Source organism: Podarcis tiliguerta (assembly GCF_965153285.1).
Source record: "Podarcis tiliguerta genome assembly, contig: HAP1_SCAFFOLD_191, whole genome shotgun sequence".
Classification (NCBI taxonomy): domain Eukaryota; kingdom Metazoa; phylum Chordata; class Lepidosauria; order Squamata; family Lacertidae; genus Podarcis; species Podarcis tiliguerta.
In genome coordinates this window covers 7646-29711 of record NW_028148598.1, presented here as the reverse complement: position 1 = coordinate 29711, position 22066 = coordinate 7646, and the positions used below count along the sequence as shown (strand labels likewise).

The 22066-nt window shown below is 43.6% G+C and overlaps 1 protein-coding gene across 1 annotated transcript; it reads left to right on the top strand.

Annotated features, from left to right (window-relative positions):
• Window positions 1-10261: 10261 nt before the first annotated feature.
• LOC310669979 (uncharacterized protein) lies at window positions 10262-15381 on the top strand (the record flags this gene model as incomplete). The annotated part of the gene is made up of 3 exons (XM_083458557.1): window positions 10262-10936; window positions 13199-13723; window positions 15362-15381. The coding sequence occupies exons 1-3, from the start codon at window positions 10681-10683 to the stop codon at window positions 15379-15381; spliced, it is 801 nt and encodes a 266-aa protein (XP_083314683.1). The 5' UTR covers window positions 10262-10680.
• Window positions 15382-22066: the final 6685 nt, after the last annotated feature.

Genomic DNA, 22066 nt, shown 5'->3' with positions numbered 1-22066 from the left:
TAAGCCAAGTATGAATCTGGAAATCGGTTCCCTTCATATAATTTATGAAGACTTCCCACTCTCTCCTCATTTTCTCATTAGAATAATTCCTTATTAAACCTGTAAGTTTGGCCAATTCATGATAACCTGACAATTTAAGAACTCTTTCTTTTGTTGGTGTTCTGTTTGGGATCTCTGTTTTTAATAGGCCCAGAAAAGCACTTCTGGTTTTTGGGGGAAAGTATGTCTTAACATTTTATTTAATTCTTCATTAATGGCATCCCAAAATTATTTAATTTTAGGGCACGTCCACCACATATGGAAGAAATTCCCTTCTTTAAGTTTGCACCTCCAACACTTTCCACTGGTGTTTCGGTACATTTTAGCTAATTTCAAGGGTTTGAAATACCATCTGTACATCATTTTTTAAAAAGAATTTTATTGTATAACATGCTGTAAATCTTATGTCTCTTTTCCATAAGTTTTCCCATTTCTCTAAATCAATTGTATGACCCATTTGACTATGACATCTTTAACCTCTTCATCTGTTAAGTGCCAATTTAATAATAGTTTATGCATTTTAGATAATTTTTTATCATCCTTTATAATCAATTCTTTGTCTATTTCAGATAATTTTGTATCAAATCCATTTACTTTCTTGTCTTCCTCAAAAATTGCATTTAATTGATGGTATTGAAACCAGCCTATTCCCTTATGTCTTATTATTTCACTTTTTTTTTCATCTATTATTTACTTCCTGTAAAAGATCTTTATATGTCAACCAAATTGAATGCATATTTTTTCTTCTTACTGCCTCCGCCTCCATTGGTGACAACCACCATGGGGTTTTTGGTTCTAATAATTTTTTGTTCCTTTCCCAAACTTCATATAAGGCTTTCCTAATAATGTGATTTAGAAATCCATTGTGGATTTTTGCTTTATTATAACCCAGATAGCCGTGCCACCCCACTATATTATCCCTACTATATTATAGTGCCACCCCCACTATATTATCCCAGCCCTAAATATCCAATAATTTAGTATTCGAAATCATCCATTCCTTGAGCCAGACCAGGCAGGCAACTTCATAGTAGATCCTAAAATCTGGCATTCCAAACCCTCCTTTGTTTTTGATTTCTGTTAATAATTTAAATTTAATTTTGGGGTTTTTTTGCCCTGCCAAAGGTATTTTGCCAAATACCTGTGCCATTCCTTAAAACAATTTAGGCCATTAAGAACCGGAATTGATTGAAAAAGGAACAGCATTTTTGGTAAAACTACCATCTTGATTGTAGAAATTCTTCCCCGCAACGTGAGTTTTAATTTACCCCAGATTTCTAAGTCTTTCTTAATTTCGTTCCATACCTTAATATAATTTCTATAAATTAGTGTTTTTCATGGTTATCCAAATTCCTAAATACTTTGCTCTGTTAGTAATTTTAGGTCCTGTTTCTATTTCTAACTTTACTTTTTCTTGTATATCTAATTTTTTTACCAGGAGTTTTGTTTTTTCTTTATTAATTTTGAATCCTGATAATTATCCAAACTCCTTTCTTTTTTTCTTTTCTTTTTTATAATTATTTTTATTGATTTCCTTTCTTACAACAAATATCCATCACCATCACTAAACATTCATTTTCCAATTTCCCCCAGCCCTGTTGCCTTCCCCCAGCTTCCCTTTCTGGCTTGTTACATCAAATGATACAATCTGCTGTTTGTATATGATATTATGTTGACCCATTGTACTTCTTGTTCTCTGTAAATAAAGTTGTAAATGTTTATTTAAATCCTGCCATTGAGTTCATGCTTTTTTGTTGTTTCTGCAGCTGTGTTGTAAAAGGTTCCTATTCTTTTTCAAAGTCACTATTGTCCTTTTTTACGCAGCTTGTCCGTTAATTTTTGGATTTTTGCCATTGTTCTTTGGATGGTGCTTCTCTGGTCTTCCAATTTTGTGCTCTTAAGATTCTTGCTGCTGTCGTAGCATACATAAATAATGTCCGTTTTTCTTTCGGCAGCTCTTGACCTAAAATACCCAACGAAAAAGCTTCTAGTTTTTTAACAAATGTCATTTTAAACATTTTTTTCAATTCATTGTAGATCATTTCCCAATTTTTTTAAAATAATCTTGCAATCCCACCACATATGGTAAAATGTACCTTCCCCTTCTTTACATCTCCAGCAGTTCTTTTGGTCTGTTTTATACATTTCTGCTAATTTTACTGGTGTGGTGTACCATCTATACATCATTTTCATATACCGTAATTCTCTTTTAGCAATATGCAATCCATAAATTTCAAATTCACTTTCCAGAGCCTTATCCAATCCTCAAATAGTATATTATAGCCTAAATCCTGTGCCCAATTGATCATTACTGATTTAACTTCTTCATCTTTGGTTTCTCATTCCAACTTTGGTCCTCTTTTGTCCTCCCTGCCCCCCAAAAGTCTTTCTATCTTGAAAATGGTATAGGTGCCATTTATTCAGAACAAAAGGCAAAATTAATTGTGAACAAAGTGGTGACAGAAGAGCTTAAGATTGAGAAAGGGACACGACAAGGTTGCCCAATTTCTCCATTGCTTTTTATATTGGTCCTCGAGGTTTTGTTAAACATGATTAGAAAGGACCAAGAGGTTAAAGGTATACAAGTGGGAGCTAAACAGTACAAACTGAAAGCATTTGCTGATGACTTAGTATTGACCTTACAGGAGCCAGAACCTAGTACTAAAAGGGTATTGGAACTGATTCAAGAATTTGGACAGGTTGCAGGTTTTAAGCTGAATAAGATGAAAACTAAGGTTTTAGAAAAAAATTTAACTGTGAATGAGAGAGAGAAGTTTCAGGAGGAGACAGGACTAACATTGATCAAAAAAGTGAAATATTTAGGGGTTAAGGTGACTGCTTAAAATGTGAATTTATTTAAGGATAACTATGAAAAATGTTGGATTGAAGTGAAAAAGGATTTAGAAACATGGACAAATTTGAAGTTATCATTGTTAGGCCGAATTGCTGTGATAAAAATGAATGTGCTGCCAAGGATGTTATTTTTGTTTCAAACATTGCAAATTTTGGATAAGATGGATTGTTTCAAGAAGTGGCAGAAGTTTCCAGATTTGTTTGGCAGGGCAAGAAGCCTTGAATAAAATTTAAGATATTAACTGATGCCAAAGAAAGAGGTGGATTTGCCCTGCCAGACCTTAAACTTTATTATGAATCAGCTGCTTTTTGCTGGCTGAGAGAATGGCTGCTTCTTGAAAACACTGAGGTGTTGGATCTAGAAGGTTTCAGTAATGCATTTGGTTGGCATGCATATTTGTGGTACGATAAGGTAAAAATACATAAAGCGTTTAAAAATCATATTGCTAGAAAAGCATTGTTTAATGTTTGGATAAGATATAAGGACTTGTTAGAAAATAAAACCCCAAGATGGTTGTCACCAATGGAAGCGAAGGCACAGAAAAAACTCAATATGGAGGCCAAATGGCCAAATTTTGGGGAAATTCTGGACAAGATGGAGACAATAAAATTGCAGAGCTTTGAAAAATTGAAAAATAAAGTGCGAGATTGGCTCCATTATTATCAAATAATGGAGGCATACAAATTGGACAAAAAAGTTGGTTTCCAGGTGGAAAAATCAAAATTGGAAACAGAATTGTTAGATCCAAAAACCAAGAATTTGTCAAGAATGTATAACTTGCTGTTGAAATGGAACTCAGGATGAAACGGTGAAATCAGCTATGATTAAATGGGCACAAGATGTTGGACATAACATAATGATGGCTGACTGGGAACAGTTATGGACCACAGGTATGAAATTCACGGCATGTAATGCCCTAAGAGAAAATTTAATGAAAATGATTTATAGGTGGTACATGACACCAGTCAAGCTTGGAAAAATTTACCATCTGCCCGACAATAAATGTTGGAAATGTAATAAGACTGAAGGTACATTCTTTCACCTTTGGTGGACATGCCCAAGGATTAAGACATTCTGGGAGATGATTTATAATGAAATGAAAAATGTATTTAAATATGCCTTCCTGAAGAAGCCAGAGGCCTTTCTCCTGGGCACGGTTGGCCAATTGGTGTTAAAGAAGGATAGAACTTTTTTTATGTATGCAACAACAGCAGCAAGAATACTCATCGCGAAGTACTGGAAGACACAATATTTACCCACCAGGGAATAATGGCAGATATTTGGAACTGGTGGACATGACTGGCAGAATCCGAGACAAGGGAGAAGAGTCGGTGGAAGAAAACTGGAAAAAGTTGAAAAACTATTTACAGAAATACTGTAAAATTAAAGAATGTTAGAAGAATGTTGGAATGGAGTTACCGTATTTTTCGCCCTATAAGACGCACTTTTCCCCCTCCAAAAATGAAAGGGAAATGTGTGTGCGTCTTATGGGGCGAATGCAGGCTCCTTGGCTTCAGCGATAGCAACGCGAAGCCTCCAAAGCCTGCGCTCTGGAGGCTTTGCGTTGCTTCCGCTGGAGCCAGGAGAGTCTGCTCTTTGAGGCTGGCGGTGGGGGAAAGCAGCACCTCCTCCATCGCCAGCCCCAGAGGATGGGGGGCAGCGGGAAGGCGCGCGACGCCTTCCCGCTACCCTCCAACCCGGCTTGGAGGCTGGCGGTGGGGAAAGCAGCGCTTCCCCCATCGTCAGCCCCAGAGGATGGGGGGCAGCGGGAAGGCACGCGACGCCTTCCCGCTACCCTCCAACCCGGCTTGGAGGCTGGCGGTGGGGAAAGGAGCGCTTCCCCCATCGTCAGCCCCAGAGGATGGGGGGCAGCAGGAAGGCGCGTGACGCCTTCCTGCTACCCTCCAACCCGGCTTGGAGGCTGGCGGTGGGGAAAGGAGCGCTTCCCCCATCGTCAGCCCCAGAGGATGGGGGGCAGCAGGAAGGCGCGCGACGCCTTCCTGCTACCCTCCAACCCGGCTTTGAGGCTGGCGGGGGGGAAAGGAGCGCCTCCCCCATCGTCAGCCCCAGAGGATGGGGGACAGCGGGAAGGCGTGCGACGCCTTCCTGCTACCCTCCAACCCGGCTTTGAGGCTGGCGGGGGGGGGAAAGGAGCGCCTCCCCCATCGTCAGCCCCAGAGGATGGGGGGCAGCAGGAAGGCGTGCGACGCCTTCCTGCTACCCTCCAACCCGGCTTTGAGGCTGGCGGGGGGGAAGGAGCGCCTCCCCCATCGTCAGCCCCAGAGGATGGGGGACAGCGGGAAGGCGTGCGACGCCTTCCCCCTACTCTCCAACCCTCCTGTGGGCTTTTGCGGGAGATGGGGGAATTCCCCCACCTCCCACAAAAGCAGGCAAAGGCCGCGGGCTCTTTAAAGGGGCTCCGCGGCTTCTGCTGGCTTTTCTAGGAGGTGGGGAAATTCCCCCACTCGCAGAAAAGCCCGCAAGAGCCGCGCACCTTTGAAGAGCGCGCCCCTCTTGGGGGCTTTTCTCCAAGGAGGGAGAAGGGACTGACTGGAGTCCGTCCCTTCTCCCTCCTGTGGGCTTTTGCGGGAGATTGGGGAATTCCCCCACCTCCCGCAAAAGCAGGCAAAGGCTGCAGGCTCTTTAAAGGGGCTCCGCGGCTTCTGCTGGCTTTTCTAGGAGGTGGGGGAATTCCAGCCAGCAGGAGCCACGAACCCTTTGAAGAGCGCGCCGCTCTTGGGGGCTTTTCCCGAGGAGGGAGAAGGGACTGACTGGGGCCAGGAGAGTCTGCTCTTTGAGGCTGGCGGTGGGGGAAAGCAGCACCTCCTCCATCGCCAGCCCCAGAGGATGGGGGGCAGCGGGAAGGCGCGCGACGCCTTCCCGCTACCCTCCAACCCGGCTTGGAGGCTGGCGGTGGGGAAAGCAGCGCTTCCCCCATCGTCAGCCCCAGAGGATGGGGGGCAGCGGGAAGGCACGCGACGCCTTCCCGCTACCCTCCAACCCGGCTTGGAGGCTGGCGGTGGGGAAAGGAGCGCTTCCCCCATCGTCAGCCCCAGAGGATGGGGGGCAGCAGGAAGGCGCGTGACGCCTTCCTGCTACCCTCCAACCCGGCTTGGAGGCTGGCGGTGGGGAAAGGAGCGCTTCCCCCATCGTCAGCCCCAGAGGATGGGGGGCAGCAGGAAGGCGCGCGACGCCTTCCTGCTACCCTCCAACCCGGCTTTGAGGCTGGCGGGGGGGAAAGGAGCGCCTCCCCCATCGTCAGCCCCAGAGGATGGGGGACAGCGGGAAGGCGTGCGACGCCTTCCTGCTACCCTCCAACCCGGCTTTGAGGCTGGCGGGGGGGGGAAAGGAGCGCCTCCCCCATCGTCAGCCCCAGAGGATGGGGGGCAGCAGGAAGGCGTGCGACGCCTTCCTGCTACCCTCCAACCCGGCTTTGAGGCTGGCGGGGGGGAAGGAGCGCCTCCCCCATCGTCAGCCCCAGAGGATGGGGGACAGCGGGAAGGCGTGCGACGCCTTCCCCCTACTCTCCAACCCTCCTGTGGGCTTTTGCGGGAGATGGGGGAATTCCCCCACCTCCCACAAAAGCAGGCAAAGGCCGCGGGCTCTTTAAAGGGGCTCCGCGGCTTCTGCTGGCTTTTCTAGGAGGTGGGGAAATTCCCCCACTCGCAGAAAAGCCCGCAAGAGCCGCGCACCTTTGAAGAGCGCGCCCCTCTTGGGGGCTTTTCTCCAAGGAGGGAGAAGGGACTGACTGGAGTCCGTCCCTTCTCCCTCCTGTGGGCTTTTGCGGGAGATTGGGGAATTCCCCCACCTCCCGCAAAAGCAGGCAAAGGCTGCAGGCTCTTTAAAGGGGCTCCGCGGCTTCTGCTGGCTTTTCTAGGAGGTGGGGGAATTCCCCCACCTCGTAGAAAAGCCAGCAGGAGCCACGAACCCTTTGAAGAGCGCGCCGCTCTTGGGGGCTTTTCCCGAGGAGGGAGAAGGGACTGACTGGCCATTTCAGTCCCTTTTCCCTCCTGGTCGAAAAGCCCGTAGGAGTCGCGCGGGGCTCCTGTGGGCTTTTGGGGGAGGTAGGGGAATTCCTCCACCTCCCGCAAAAGCAGGGAGAAGGTCTTGGAGTAGCGCACAGGCTGCGTGCAGCCTGTCCGCTGCTCCCAGAGCTGCGGGGGGGAAATCATATTTTTTTCCTTGATTTCCCCCCCTGAAAACTAGGTGCGTCCTATGGGCCGGTGCGTCCAATAGGGCGAAAAATACGGTATATGGCTTTAGTAGAAATGTTATAAGGAATTAAGTATAAATAGATTAATAGAATATTAAAGGGAAAAATAAGGTTAGAATGTGTTAAGATAATTATAGGATAGAAAACAGAGAAAGATGGAAAGGAATTGCTGAAACAATTGACAGAAATGGAATACAAAAAGGGAGGTGCGAGGAGGTCGGTGAAATAAGTGAATGAAAGACAAGATATTGAAACTGTTTGAGTGTTTCAAACTGTTTTTGTTTTGTTTTGTTAGTTTAATGTGTTAGTGTTATGTAGTGTTTTTGTATTGTATTGTTCTTTTGTCTTTGTCTAAATTGTTGGAAAAGTAATAAATATTATTTTCACAACCCCCCCCCCCCCAAAAAGTCTTTCTATCTGAGCTGGCTCGCTGCCTGTTACATTACGTGCAGGGAAACCTGCGCGTGGGGGTTCCTCTCTGTGGGGGGTTCCTCTCTGTGTAAAGTCTTCAAACTGCGCCTGCACGTGCCTGACAAATCTGCCCCATTGCCTTTCCCTGGTCAAAATTTATCTTTCCCCCCACCTCCAGTCTCAGTTGTTGTGTGTCCTGGCTGAGGGAAAAACAGAAGACGGCTGGCCATCGGTCAGGGATAGTCTCATTGAGATTCCTGCGTTGCCCCAGGGGTATGGCTAGATGACCCTCAGGGGTCCCTTCCAACTCTACAGTTCTCTGGTGCAGGTTGGTGCAGATTTTTAGGTACAAGTTGGATGCAAGGGGTGCATAGGATTGCAGTCCAACTTATGCACCGTCGGCTTGGGAATAACTCCCACGGATCATGATGAGCCTCGCAGGCGAGTAGATTGCTGCTGTGCAGTCCTGCTTTTTAAATAAATGTTCCTTTTCAGATAATACAGAGCATGGTGAAATCACAATAAATAAAACCTCCCCTTCAGTAGTTTCAAGCACTACTACAGGTTCCACATAATATCTGCACTGCATTGTTTACTGTGGCAGCACCTGCACTTTAGAACTCCCTGCCTATGGCAATAAAGCACATGCCTTTGCTAGGCTCTTCAAGCACCTGCTAGAAGCATTCTTGTTTAGGCAAGCATACCCAGGGACGCGGGTGGCGCTGTGGGTTAAACCACAGAGCCTAGGGCTTGCCGGTCCCTGCTCCTGCCAACCTAGCAGTTCAAAAGCACGTCAAAGTGCAAGTAGATAAATAGGTACTGCTCCAGCGGGAAGGTAAACGGCGTTTCCGTGCGCTGCTCTGGTTCGCCAGAAGTGGCTTAGTCCTGCTGGCCACATGACCCGGAAGCTGCACGCCGGCTTCCTCGGAAAATAAAGCGAGATGAGCGTTGCAACCCCAGAGTCGGCCACGACTGGACCTAATGGTCAGGGGTCCCTTTACCTTTACCTTACCCAGATACTTAGGAAGTGGAAGTAATTTTAATCTGTTTTAATATTTTAGCTTTTGTATGTTTTAAAGTAGGGTTGTAAATTTGTCTTGATTTTACTGCTGTGGTGTTCTTTTTGTTTGTTTTGGAAACCCGTCTGCAGGTTTTTTAAAATAAATTTTATTCAATAAATAAATATAAATAAAATAATACAAGCCAAAACACAATCCACCCTAAGTATCTCTCCACAGTACCGTTCCTTAAAATACCATCTGAACAAAATTGGTGAAGCAGTAAAGAGTTTATTGAGGACAAGACATTCTTGCAAAAGCGGCGGTCCAAAGCAGGCACAGTCCAGCTGGAGCAAAGCATGAGTTTATATTCCCCATGCACACGTTCGGTCTCCCCATTGGTTGGGTGCTGCAAGGTTTTCCTTCCCCCAATTATCAAATAACAGACAAGCGGCTGAGCGTGGGGAGAAACTTCTCCTTCCTCCTCTGAGTTGCCTCCACTTCCGGCTTCACCAGCAGAGATAAAATTGGAGCTGGCAAAGGAGGGAGGGGAGGAGGCGGGAAGCGGGGCTGCATGGTGCGGAGGAGGGGGCTTCTTCCTAATCAAGCCTCCTAATTAAGCGCCCTCACTCCCTGCCTCCCACGCGGGGGCTCCTATTCCCGTCCCCGCTGCCTGGGATTTCGGGTGAGTGCAAAGCCAATGGCGGGGAAGGAGGGAAGGGGCTTTGCGAGGGGGTCCAGGATGAGAAGCCCCGGGACGGGGAGAAGAGAAGGGAGGAAAGGGAGCTGTTTCCTTAAAGGGGGCCTTGAAGGGGGGGGGGGGGAGAAGCTTCCTCCTGCAGGGATCTGGTGGAAAGGGAGTTGCAGGGAAGGAGGCGGGCAAGGGGAAAGGGGTGGGCATTGCTGGCCAGGATCGCCTTAACAGTATTAATTTAAATTTAATATCTATACCCCAGCAGAAGACCCCTCGGAGGAGGACCTTATCTTTAGGCAACAGGGGAAAGTCTTGCTCTTCTCCCAGGGGTTTGGCTCATTAAACAATCTATGGACTGCACACCTGCATGGGGGGGCTGGAGGGTTTTCGTTTTTATTTCCTGCTCTGCTATGCATCTCTGTGTTTTTCTCTTGTAAGCTGCCCTGTGATCTTTGGAGGAAGGGCAGTATAGGAATGTGAAGAATAGCTGTAAAAATAGGAAGCCCTCATGCGTTCAAGGGCGGGGGGGGGGTTGGGACAAAGTCTCTGATCAGCATGCATAGCAGGATGGGCTTAGGAGGGAATAAAATTAATAAGAATAAGAGTAAAATAAAAATAAATAATTCATTACTTGCCCCCTGCCCATCTGATTCCGTTGCCTCAGCCACTCTGGGCGATTTTCCATCAAAAACACCAAAAAATGTAAAACATCGAAAACTTCCCTGAACAGGGCTGCTATCAGAATACTTCCATTTTGTAGAAATGGCCTTTGAATTTAAAGAAATGCCCTCTTTAAGGAATCCCGTGGTGTAAACGTGTATGTTGTCCTCTAGGTCCAAACACATAGTAAGAGCAAGCAGTGCTCCAAAGTGCTTCTCTTGTGAACTTCTCATCTAAGTTGTTTACTCCTGACCAAAACTCCCGTTTCCCAAAAGGACTGGAGGGGGGGTCTCCTCACCACTTTTAACCCCCCCACTCCCACCCCATGGAAGGCAGAGGACTTGTTCATTCACAATCCCAGTAAACCATGAAGTGAACCAGGCGCTGCAGCTCCTTCCCCTCTCAATGGGCTGCAGAGGAGGAAAGGGATGGGATTGAAGGCTCTTCCTGCCTCTCTCCCCTGAGCAAGAAGAGCAAAGGGTGTTTGCAGGGCAGGAGGACAGAGGAGGAGGCGGCAGCGAGGGCAGAGGGAGCAGTGGGCGGATCCCCCGCCTCTGCCAGGGGGTCCAGATGCAAGCAAGGGGCTTCCTTCTTCTCCATGCAAGGGCCACCCATGTATTCAGAGCAGTCCTTTGCAGATTAACTCTTAAGTTCTATGGGATCTACTCTCAAGCCACTAATGTGCATACCATGCCAGCCTTAGGAAGGGAGGTGGGACAGGCAGCTGAAAGGAATTGCCAAAGGTGTTTGAAAATGGGTGGGGGCTCTTGGGAAGGGGGTGCCCAATTGGGGCTTCTCCAGGGGCAGCAGAATGTCTTGGGCAGGAGAATCCCTGCAGGGGCTCTCAGACTCCCTTGGCTTCTTCTTCCCTCCCTCCCAGGAAGCTGCAACTTGCTCTGGATTCTGCTCTCCTCAGGAAGCTGAACCTGCAAACCTAGCTGAGACTGAACCTGCAACCCTGGCCAGGATGGAAGGAGGAAGATGGACGGGTGACCTGGTCAGGCTGTCTCCCGCATCCCTCCCCACAACCTCTGAGCATTCCCTCCCAGGACCCTTGGAGAAATCTGGTGAGTTCCAGGGGAGAGGAGATGGGGACAGGGATAGATGGATGGTGGAGGGAGAAAGAGGAAAAGATGGAGAGGAGACAAATTGAAGGAAGTTCCTGAACCTAAGAAGGAAGGGGTGAGGCCTTCTCCAAAGCAGCTCTTTGTTTCTTGAATCCTTTTCCTAAAGTAGTGGGGGCAGATTTTCTTCCTCCAGGATTTTAAATCTTAGGAGTTACAGTGGTACCTTGGTTCTTAAACATAATCGGTTTCCGGAAGTCTTCCAAAACCAAAGCGTTCCAAAACCAAGGCGTGCTTTCCCATAGAAAGTAATGCAAAATGGATCAATCCATTCCAGACTTTTAAAAACAACCCCTAAAACAGCAATGTAACATGAATTTTACTATCTAACAAGACCATTGATCCATAAAAAGAAAGCAATAATCAATGTTCTGTACAATAAAATAAATAAGACAGCATTGTAGATGATAAAAAAAAAAAATCTTACCTGCACTGATGATAGTCATTGTTTGAATGGGGGGCTTTTATCCCTTTCCACAGTTAATCAATCAATAAATCAATCAATCATAAAACAAACAAACAAGTCTCAGTCAAAATTGAAAAAGCCTCACAAACAAAAACGCAAAAAATAGGAAAAAATAAAGCAGCAAATGTCACCTCAGAACACTGCAACCAGTAACAGCTTTAATATTTTTGGCAATACATTCATTTTTATTACTGATATTCTTCCCCAAAATGATAAATTCATTCTTCCCCATATCGCTAAATCTCTTTTTATTTCTTTCCACACATTCTCCTTATTGTCTTTAAAAATATTAATATTCTTAGCTGTCAAACATATCTCTCAGTATTTGACTTTTTTATGTATAACTAATTCTGTTTTCTGTTGTAATTCCTATTTTTCTTGCTCCATCATGTGTTTTTTTACCAAAAACTTAGTCCTATTCTTGTTTAGTTTAAAGCCTCCAGCCTGCCTGAAGTCCTCTATCTTTTTTACTACCTTTGTTGGAGTATTTTTGGGATCTTTCACTGTTATTACAAGGTCAACTGCCAAAGCTTTTAATTTATATGCTTTATTTTCTACTGTTATTCCTCTAATTAATTTCTCCACTCTTCCTCTCTCGCAAGAACCTCTGGTACAAAAATAAATAATAATGGTGATAGGGGATATCCTTGTCTTGTCCCCTTCCTTATTTTACACTTTTCTATTATAACCTTATTAACAATCAGCATAGCCTGTTGGTAAGAATAAATTGCATCAATTCCTCTCCCAAATGCTTCCCCAAAACTCATTTTTTCTTTTATCTTTTTCATAAAAGTCCATGAAACATTATCAAAAGCCTTTTCAGCATCTATCAACATTAAGGCCACTTTTTTCTCATTTCTTACTTCCAAATATACAATAATATCAATTAGATTCCTTATATTCTCCTTCATCTGACGTCCTGGGAGAAAGCAGGCCTGATTGTGATGAATTTTTTCTGCTAAAACACCTTTCATTCTATTGCCCAAAATATGAGCAATACTCTAAATGGACTTCTATGGAATTCCATCCTACAGGAGTGATGGCCAACAACTTGGATAGCTTGAAAAAGAGGATTAGACTCAAAGCACAGGAAGGCAGGGGGCTCTTGTACTCAAATCCTGCTTGCTGGTTTCTCGCAAGCATTTAGTTGACCACTGTGAGAACAGGATGTTGGACTAGGTGGGCCTTTGCCCAATCGAGCAGGCTCTTCTTATGTTCTAATACAGGCATCCCCAAACTTGGCCCTCCAGATGTTTTGGAACTACAACTACCATCATCCCTAGCTAACAGGACCAGTGGTCTGGGATGATGGGAATTGTAGTCCCAGAACATCTGGAGGGCCAAGTTTGAGGATGCCTGTTCTAATATAGTGCAATATTTTTACAGTTACATGTGACATAGTAACACTAAAGTTTTGCTTCTTACTCATAGGAGAGACTGCTACTTGAGCCTGTGATCATTTCCTCCCTGGAAAAAGAGAAATACAGAGATGTGTCTTAAGAAGCCAGTTCCACCATAAATTATAAAATAATGCAGTTTATTAAGTGTGAACGGAGTGATCATGTGTTGTTCTTGCCATTATCCCACCTGCATTCCTAAAAGTTTGGAACAATGGAGAGGACAATGGAGAAATGAGACAGTGTTAAAATAGGAGAAGGTGCATATTGGGATTGACGTGTGTTCAGTTCCTTTCTTGTCTTTCTTGTAAGTCTCCCCACCCCGCCCCCACTCCCAAACAGGTGAAGAAGATGATGGCCAGAATTCTATGGAGCCATCTGTGAATTCATTGGGAAGACCACAGAAACAGTTTAAATGCCTGGAATGTGGGATGTGCTTTAGTCACAGTGGAACACTTAGAAGTCACCAACGAACTCACACGGGGGAGAAACCATTTAAATGTATTGAATGTGGAAAGAGCTTCAGTGAAAGTGGAAGCCTTAAAAAACACCAACGAACTCACACGGGGGAGAAACCATTTAAATGTATTGAATGTGGAAAGAGCTTCAATAATAGTGGAAGCCTTAGAAGACACCAACGAACTCACACGGGGGAGAAACCATTTAAATGTATTGAATGTGGAAAGAGCTTCAGTCGAAATGGAACACTTACAATACACCAACGAACTCACACGGGGGAGAAACCATTTAAATGTATTGAATGTGGAAAGAGTTTAAGTCAATATGGACACCTTAGAAGTCACCAACGAACTCACACGGGGAACAAACCATTTAAGTGTATTGAATGTGGAAAGTGCTACAGTGAAAGTAGACACCTTAGAATGCACCAACGAACCCACACGGGGGAGAAACCATTTAACTGTATTGAATGTGGAAAGAGCTTCAGTGGAAGTGGACACCTTAGAATGCACCAACTAACTCACACGGGGGAGAAACCATTTAAATGTACTGAATGTGGAAAGAGATTCAGTCAAAATGGAGCACTTAGAATACACCAACGATCTCACACTGGGGAGAAACCATTTCAATGTATTGAATGTGGAAAGAGCTTCAATGAAAGTGGACACCTTCGAATGCACCAACTAACTCACACGGGGGAGAAACCATTTAAATGTACTGAATGTGGAAAGAGATTCAGTCAAAATGGAACACTTAGAATACACCAACGAACTCACACTGGGGAGAAACCATTTAAATGTATTGAATGTGGAAAGAGCTTCAGTGGAAGTGGACACCTTAGAAGACACCAACGAACTCACACGGGGGAGACACCATTTAAATGTATAGAATGTGGAAAGAGCTTCAGTCAAAGTGGACACCTTAGAATACATCAACGAACTCACACGGGGGAGAAACCCTTTAAATGTATTGAATGTGGAAAGAGCTTCAGTCGAAATGGACACCTTAGAATACACCAACGAACCCACACAGGGGAGAAACCATTTAAATGAATTGAATGTGATGAGAACAGAAATCGTAGAGCGGCAGCAGGAGGCCCGATTACCTAAAGTGGTGCTTCAGGTTAAGAAAAGTTTCACGTTAAGAACAGACCTCCAGAACGAAATAAGTTCTTAACCAGAAGTACCACTGTAACTGCCTCTTTCAGTGTGTCTGGGAAGGCTCCCTCACAGAGAGAAGCATTCACCACCCCACGGAGCCCATCGCTCAACCCTTCCCGACTAGCTTTTATGAGCCAGGATGGGCATGGATAAAACATCCCCTACCACTCTCTGGAAACCCTTTGGATCCATTAAGTGGCAGGGGGGGACCATCCAAATCGGTCCCATATCCCTGCAGAGGGGAAGGGTTGTGGAGAAGTCCAGTTGCACCAGGAAGTGATCTGACCATAGCACTTCTTTAGATTCACTTTTACTTAGTGTCAGATCACCAACATCCATATAGGTGAACACCATGTCTAAGGAATGTCCGCGACACTGAGTTCGGCCAAACTTATTCAGGGGCAGCCCCATGGAATCCATGCTTTCCACAAAGTCCCAATCGGCCCCTTGTAAGGTTGTGTCGGCGTGAATGTTAAAATCCCCCAGGATTGTCAGGGAGAGGCAAACGGGAAAAGATGAAAGGACAGAAACCAGTAGTTATAGAGAGCCGAAAGAGATTATAAGCAGCCTGTCATCAGATAGTCAGTCTGACGTAGAGGGGGAGGAGGACGAGCCTGGCACAAGTCAAGCTGTACACAGAGTAAACAAAAGGAGGAGCTTTCGCAGATTGGGATGCTGGGTAAGAAGAAAGAGGAAGTAAGATTAGAGGGAACAACTGCGCACAAGGGAAGGACGCTAATCGTAACGCTGGAGATGTACGTTTGAACTTCGTCTAATAAATCAAATAGTTTGGAATCTGGCTGGGAGCCCGGAGTCTTATCTATGCCAGCTGGCCAGCATTGAGCCTCTGACAGCTTGTTCCCTCTCATCTTCTTGTGCTGGAAAGCTGGTGGAATAAGGAAATAGCTACAACATGGAGAAGAAGCTGTTGGAATTGAAAAAGCGCAATGTCGCTCTGGAGCAAAGATCACAAGACCTGCAGAGTCGTTTGGAAGATCCTCAAGCAACTCCATGACAGTTGTACAGCGGGGCATTTTGGACAGCATAAGACCATGCTACTAGTCACGAGGGAATTTTGGTGGCCGAGGATGAGAGAGGATGTAAAGGAATATGTGCAAGGATGTGACACGTGTCAGAGGTACAAAGGGGAAAGGGCAGCACCAGCGGGGTTGCTGGAACCATTGCCCACACCTGGGAAGCCGTGGGAGGTGGTGGGTGTAGATTTTATCATGGATCTGCCCAGATGTAAGGGGAAGACAGCGGTCATGGTGGTGGTTGATCACTTGACCAAAATGTGCCATTTCGTGCCCTGTTCGCACGCCGTAACGGCGGAGGAAACAGCTAGGCTGTTTGTAGAGCACGTGTTTAGGTTACATGGGGTGCCTGCAAGGGTGGTGTCGGATCGGGGGGCTCAATTTGTGGAGGAAATGGAAGCGATCCACAGACAGCTGCAGGTAAATTTGGAAAGGGCTAAGGAGATATACAAGAAGGAAGCCGACAAACATCGGCGATCATGGGAGGTCATCAGGGTTGGGGACAAGGTGTGGTTGTCCACGCAAGGATTGCCTTGGAAAGGGGGCTGTAAGAAACTCAAGCCCAGGAAGGTGGGGCCCTTTGAGGTTATCCAGCAAATAAACCCGGTGGCGTTTAAGCTCAGGTTGCCAGAAAGCATGAGAATCCATCCGGTGTTCCATAGGTCACTGCTGTTCCCCTACAGGGAGGAAGGAAGGAGAGCGGGTAGTGGGGGAGTGGAAGGCTCACCGCCCGAAATGGAGGAAAGGGAGCAGGGCAACGAGGTCACGGAAATACTGGACTCTCGTTGGAGAGGGGGGGAATGTGGAATATTTGGTGGCTTGGGAAGGGGCCCCGGCATCGGAGAATACCTGGGTCCCGGAAGATAGTATGTCTAACAATGAACTGGTAGAGGACTTCCACTATTTCTTCCCGGACAAACCAAGAAGCAAGGTGAGGTCCTTACAAGAGGTGTTTGAAACAACAGACGACGAAGAGGAATTCGAAGGTTTCCCAGCATCGGATGAGGAGGAGGAAGAAGACGAAGGCGTAGACTGGGGAACACCAGGACTTGGGGGTTGGAGGAGTGTGTTTGAAGAGACAGATGAAGAAGAGGGTAGTTTTGCGGGGTTCTCTCCAACCACCTCTGAGGAAAGAGAAGGGGACATAGTCGGGTCTCCTGAGCGGGAGGGGGCCTTTGAGGAGGGGGTGGATGTCAGGGAGAGGCAAACGGGAAAAGATGAGAGGACAGAAACCAGCAGTTACAGAGAGCCGAAAGAGATTATAAGCAGCCTGTCATCAGATAGTCAGTCTGACGTAGAGGGGGAGGAGGACGAGCCTGGCACAAGTCAAGCTGTACACAGAGTAAACAAAAGGAGGAGCTTTCGCAGATTGGGATGCTGGGTAAGAAGAAAGAGGAAGTAAGATTAGAGGGAACAACTGCGCACAAGGGAAGGACGCTAATCGTAACGCTGGAGATGTACGTTTGAACTTTGTCTAATAAATCAAATAGTTTGGAAACTGGCTGGGAGCCCGGAGTCTTATCTATGCCAGCTGGCCAGCATTAAGCCTCTGACAAGGATAACCAAACTAGGTGTCTCCAGGAGAACATCTGCCACAACCTGAAGCAGTTCGGGCAGGGAATCCTTGGTGCAGTGGGGAGATCAGTACACCAAAAGGAATCCTGTACTGCCCCTATTGTTCAACTTCAAGAATATGCACTCGGAGAACTGGGTCTTCACAATAGGATGCCTGGTGCATATTATTGACTTCCTACAAATCACTGCAAACCACCCACCCCCTTGCCCACATGACTTGGGTTGCTGTGCGTAAGAGAAACCTGGTGGACAAGCAGCGGCAAGGACAGGTCCATCTGCTTCATCCCACCAAGTCTCTGTTACACATGCCAGGTCAAGTTCTCCATCCACGATCAAGTCATGGATGGCAGTGGTTTTATGAATCATTGACATGGCATTGCATAGCAGCACCTTCGGGACATGTGGGTCTCCCTTGCTGATTCCAGTATCCATCCAAATGACACCAGACCCGGAGGATAGTCCTCAAACTAAAATGGGAGGCCATGCTATTTGGTGACCCTCTTTTTTTCTTTTTTTCTTAATTTATACTTCTACATCACACAAACAAGCGTTGAATAAAACGAACAAACAATAGAAAACAGAAGAAAATTCAAAAACAAAATTACAAGGATCTAAACATAATATGCAATCAAAAATACAAAACATTATATTCTCTCCAAAAAAGGAAAAAGAACAAAAAACACCAAAAAAGAAGAAAAAGAAAGGAGACTAAGGGGCAGAAATGACTTCTAACTAACTCCATGTGGCTCTTTATTCTTCATATCACTGGTTGTCTGTAATGATTAATTTTTTGGAGAATTATTCTAATTACCTGTGAGATTTTTAGTCTAAACTAAGCCAAGTATTAATCTGGAAATCGGTTCCCTTCATATAATTTATGAAGACTTCCCACTCTCTCCTCATTTTCTCATTAGAATAATTCCTTATTAAACCTATAAGTTTGGCCAATTCATGATAACCTGACAATTTAAGAACTCTTTCTTTTGTTGGTGTTATGTTACATTTCCAATTTTTAGCAATTACTGTCCTGGCCGCCATTACTGCATACAAAATTATTCTTTTGTGATCTCTGTTTTTAATAGGCCCAGAAAAGCATTTCTGGTTTTTGGGGGAAAGTATGTCTTAACATTTTATTTAATTCTTCATTAATGGCATCCCAAAATTATTTAATTTTAGGGCACGTCCACCACATATGGAAGAAATTCCCTTCTTTAAGTTTGCACCTCCAGCACTTTCCACTGGTGTTTTGGTACATTTTAGCTAATTTCAGGGGTTTAAAATACCATCTGTACATCATTTTTTAAAAAGAATTTTATTGTATAACATGCTGTAAAACTTATGTCTCTTTTCCATAAGTTTTGCCATTTTTCTAAATCAATTGTATGACCCATTTGACTATGACATCTTTAACCTCTTCATCTGTTAAGTGCCAATTTAATCATAGTTTATGCATTTTAGATAATTTTTTATCATCCTTTATAATCAATTCTTTGTCTATTTCAGATAATTTTGTATCAAATCCATTTACTTTCTTGTCTTCCTCAAAAATTGCATTTAATTGATGGTATTGAAACCAGCCTATTCCCTTATGTCTTATTATTTCACATTTTTTTTCATTTGTAATCTATTATTTACTTCCTGTAAAAGATCTTTATATGTCAACCAAATTGAATGCATATTTTTTCTTCTTACTGCCTCCGCCTCCATTGGTGACAACCACCATGGGGTTTTTGGTTCTAATAATTTTTTGTTCCTTTCCCAAGCTTCATATAAGGCTTTCCTAATAATGTGATTTAGAAATCCATTGTGGATTTTTGCTTTATTATAACCCAGGTACCCGTGCCACCCCACTATATTATTCCTACTACATTATAGTGCCACCCCACTATATTATCCCAGCCCTAAATATCCAATAATTTAGTATTCAAGATCATCCATTCCTTGAGCCAGACCAGGCAGGCAACTTCATAGTAGATCCTAAAATCTGGCATTCCAAACCCTCCTTTGTTTTTGATTTCTGTTAATAATTTAAATTTAATTTTGTTTTTTTTTTTGCCCTGCCAAAGGTATTTTGCCAAATACCTGTGCCATTCCTTAAAATAATTTAGGCCATTAAGAACCGGAATTGATTGAAAAAGGAACAGCATTTTTGGTAAAACTACCATCTTGATTGTAGAAATTCTTCCCCACAACGTGAGTTTTAATTTACCCCAGATTTCTAAGTCTTTCTTAATTTCGTTCCATACCTTAATATAATTGTATTTCTATAAATTAGTGTTTTTCATGGTTATCCAAATTCCTAAATACTTTGCTCTGTTAGTAATTTTAGGTCCTGTTTCTATTTCTAACTTTACTTTTTCTTGTATATCTAATTTTTTTACCAGGAGTTTTGTTTTTTCTTTATTAATTTTGAATCCTGATAATTATCCAAACTCCTTTCTTTTTTTCTTTTCTTTTTTATAATTATTTTTATTGATTTCCTTTCTTACAACAAATATCCATCACCATCACTAAACATTCATTTTCCAGTTTCCCCCAGCCCTGTTGCCTTCCCCCAGCTTCCCTTTCTGGATTGTTACATCAAATGATACAATCTGCTGTTTGTATATGATATTATGTTGACCCATTGTACTTCGTGTTCTCTGTAAATAAAGTTGTAAATGTTTATTTAAATCCTGCCATTGAGTTCATGCTTTTTTGTTGTTTCTGCAGCTGTGTTGTAAAAGGTTCCTATTCTTTTTCAAAGTCACTATTGTCCTTTTTTACGCAGCTTGTCCGTTAATTTTTGGATTTTTGCCATTGTTCTTTGGATGGTGCTTCTCTGGTCTTCCAATTTTGTGCTCTTAAGATTCTTGCTGCTGTCGTAGCATACATAAATAATGTCCGTTTTTCTTTCGGCAGCTCTTGACCTAAAATACCCAACGAAAAAGCTTCTAGTTTTTTAACAAATGTCATTTTAAACATTTTTTTCAATTCATTGTAGATCATTTCCCAATTTTTTTAAATAATCTTGCAACCCCACCACATACGGTAAAATGTACCTTCCCCTTCTTTACATCTCCAACAGTTCTTTTGGTCTGTTTTATACATTTCTGCTAATTTTACTGGTGTGGTGTACCATCTATACATCATTTTCATATACCGTAATTCTCTTTTAGCAATATGCAATCCATAAATTTCAAATTCACTTTCCAGAGCCTTATCCAATCCTCAAATAGTATATTCTAGCCTAAATCCTGTGCCCAATTGATCATTACTGATTTAACTTCTTCATCTTTGGTTTCTCATTCCAACTTTGGTCCTCTTTTGTCCTCCCTGCCCCCCAAAAGTCTTTCTATCTTGAAAATGGTATAGGTGCAATTTATTCAGAACAAAAGGCAAAATTAATTGTGAACAATGTGGTGCCAGAAGAGCTTAAGATTGAGAAAGGGACACGACAAGGTTGCCCAATTTCTCCATTGCTTTTTATATTGGTCCTCGAGGTTTTGTTAAACATGATTAGAAAGGACCAAGAGGTTAAAGGTATACAAGTGGGAGGTAAAGAGTACAAACTGAAAGCATTTGCTGATGACTTAGTATTGACCTTACAGGAGCCAGAACCTAGTACTAAAAGGGTATTGGAACTGATTCAAGAATTTGGACAGGTTGCAGGTTTTAAGCTGAATAAGATGAAAACTAAGGTTTTAGAAAAAAATTTAACTGTGAATGAGAGAGAGAAGTTTCAGGAGGAGACAGGACTAACATTGATCAAAAAAGTGAAATATTTAGGGGTTAAGATGACTGCTTAAAATGTGAATTTATTTAAGGATAACTATGAAAAATGTTGGATTGAAGTGAAAAAGGATTTAGAAGCATGGACAAATTTGAAGTTATCATTGTTAGGCCGAATTGCTGTGATAAAAATGAATGTGCTGCTAAGGATGTTATTTTTGTTTCAAACATTGCAAATTTTGGATAAGATGGATGGTTTCAAGAAGTGGCAGAAGGATATTACCAGATTTGTTTGGCAGGGCAAGAAGCCTTGAATAAAATTTAAGATAGTAACTGATGCCAAAGAAAGAGGTGGATTTGCCCTGCCAGACCTTAAACTTTATTATGAATCAGCTGCTTTTTGTTGGCTGAGAGAATGGCTGCTTCTTGAAAACACTGACGGGTTGGATCTAGAAGGTTTCAATAATGCATTTGGTTGGCATGCATATTTGTAGTACGATAAGGTAAAAATATATAAAGTGTTTAAAAATCATATTGTTAGAAAAGCATTGTTTAATGTTTGGATAAGATATAAGGACTTGTTAGAAAATAAAACCCCAAGATGGTTGTCACCAATGGAAGCGAAGGCACAGAAAAAACTCAATATGGAGGCCAAATGGCCAAAATATTGGGAAATTCTGGACAAGATGGAGACAGAATAAAATTGCAGAGCTTTGAAAAATTGAAAAATAAAGTGCGAGATTGGCTCCATTATTATCAAATAATGGAGGCATACAAATTGGACAAAAAAGTTGGTTTCCAGGTGGAAAAATCAAAATTGGAAACAGAATTGTTAGATCCAAAAACCAAGAATTTGTCAAGAATGTATAACTTGCTGTTGAAATGGAACACTCAGGATGAAACGGTGAAATCAGCTATGATTAAATGGGCACAAGATGTTGGACATAACATAATGATGGCTGACTGGGAACAGTTATGGACCACAGGTATGAAATTCACGGCATGTAATGCCCTAAGAGAAAATTTAATGAAAATGATTTATAGGTGGTACATGACACCAGTCAAGCTTGGAAAAATTTACCATCTGCCCGACAATAAATGTTGGAAATGTAATAAGACTGAAGGTACATTCTTTCACCTTTGGTGGACATGCCCAAGGATTAAGACATTCTGGGAGATGATTTATAATGAAATGAAAAAGGTATTTAAATATACCTTCCTGAAGAAACCAGAGGCCTTTCTCCTGGGCATGGTTGGCCAATTGGTGTTAA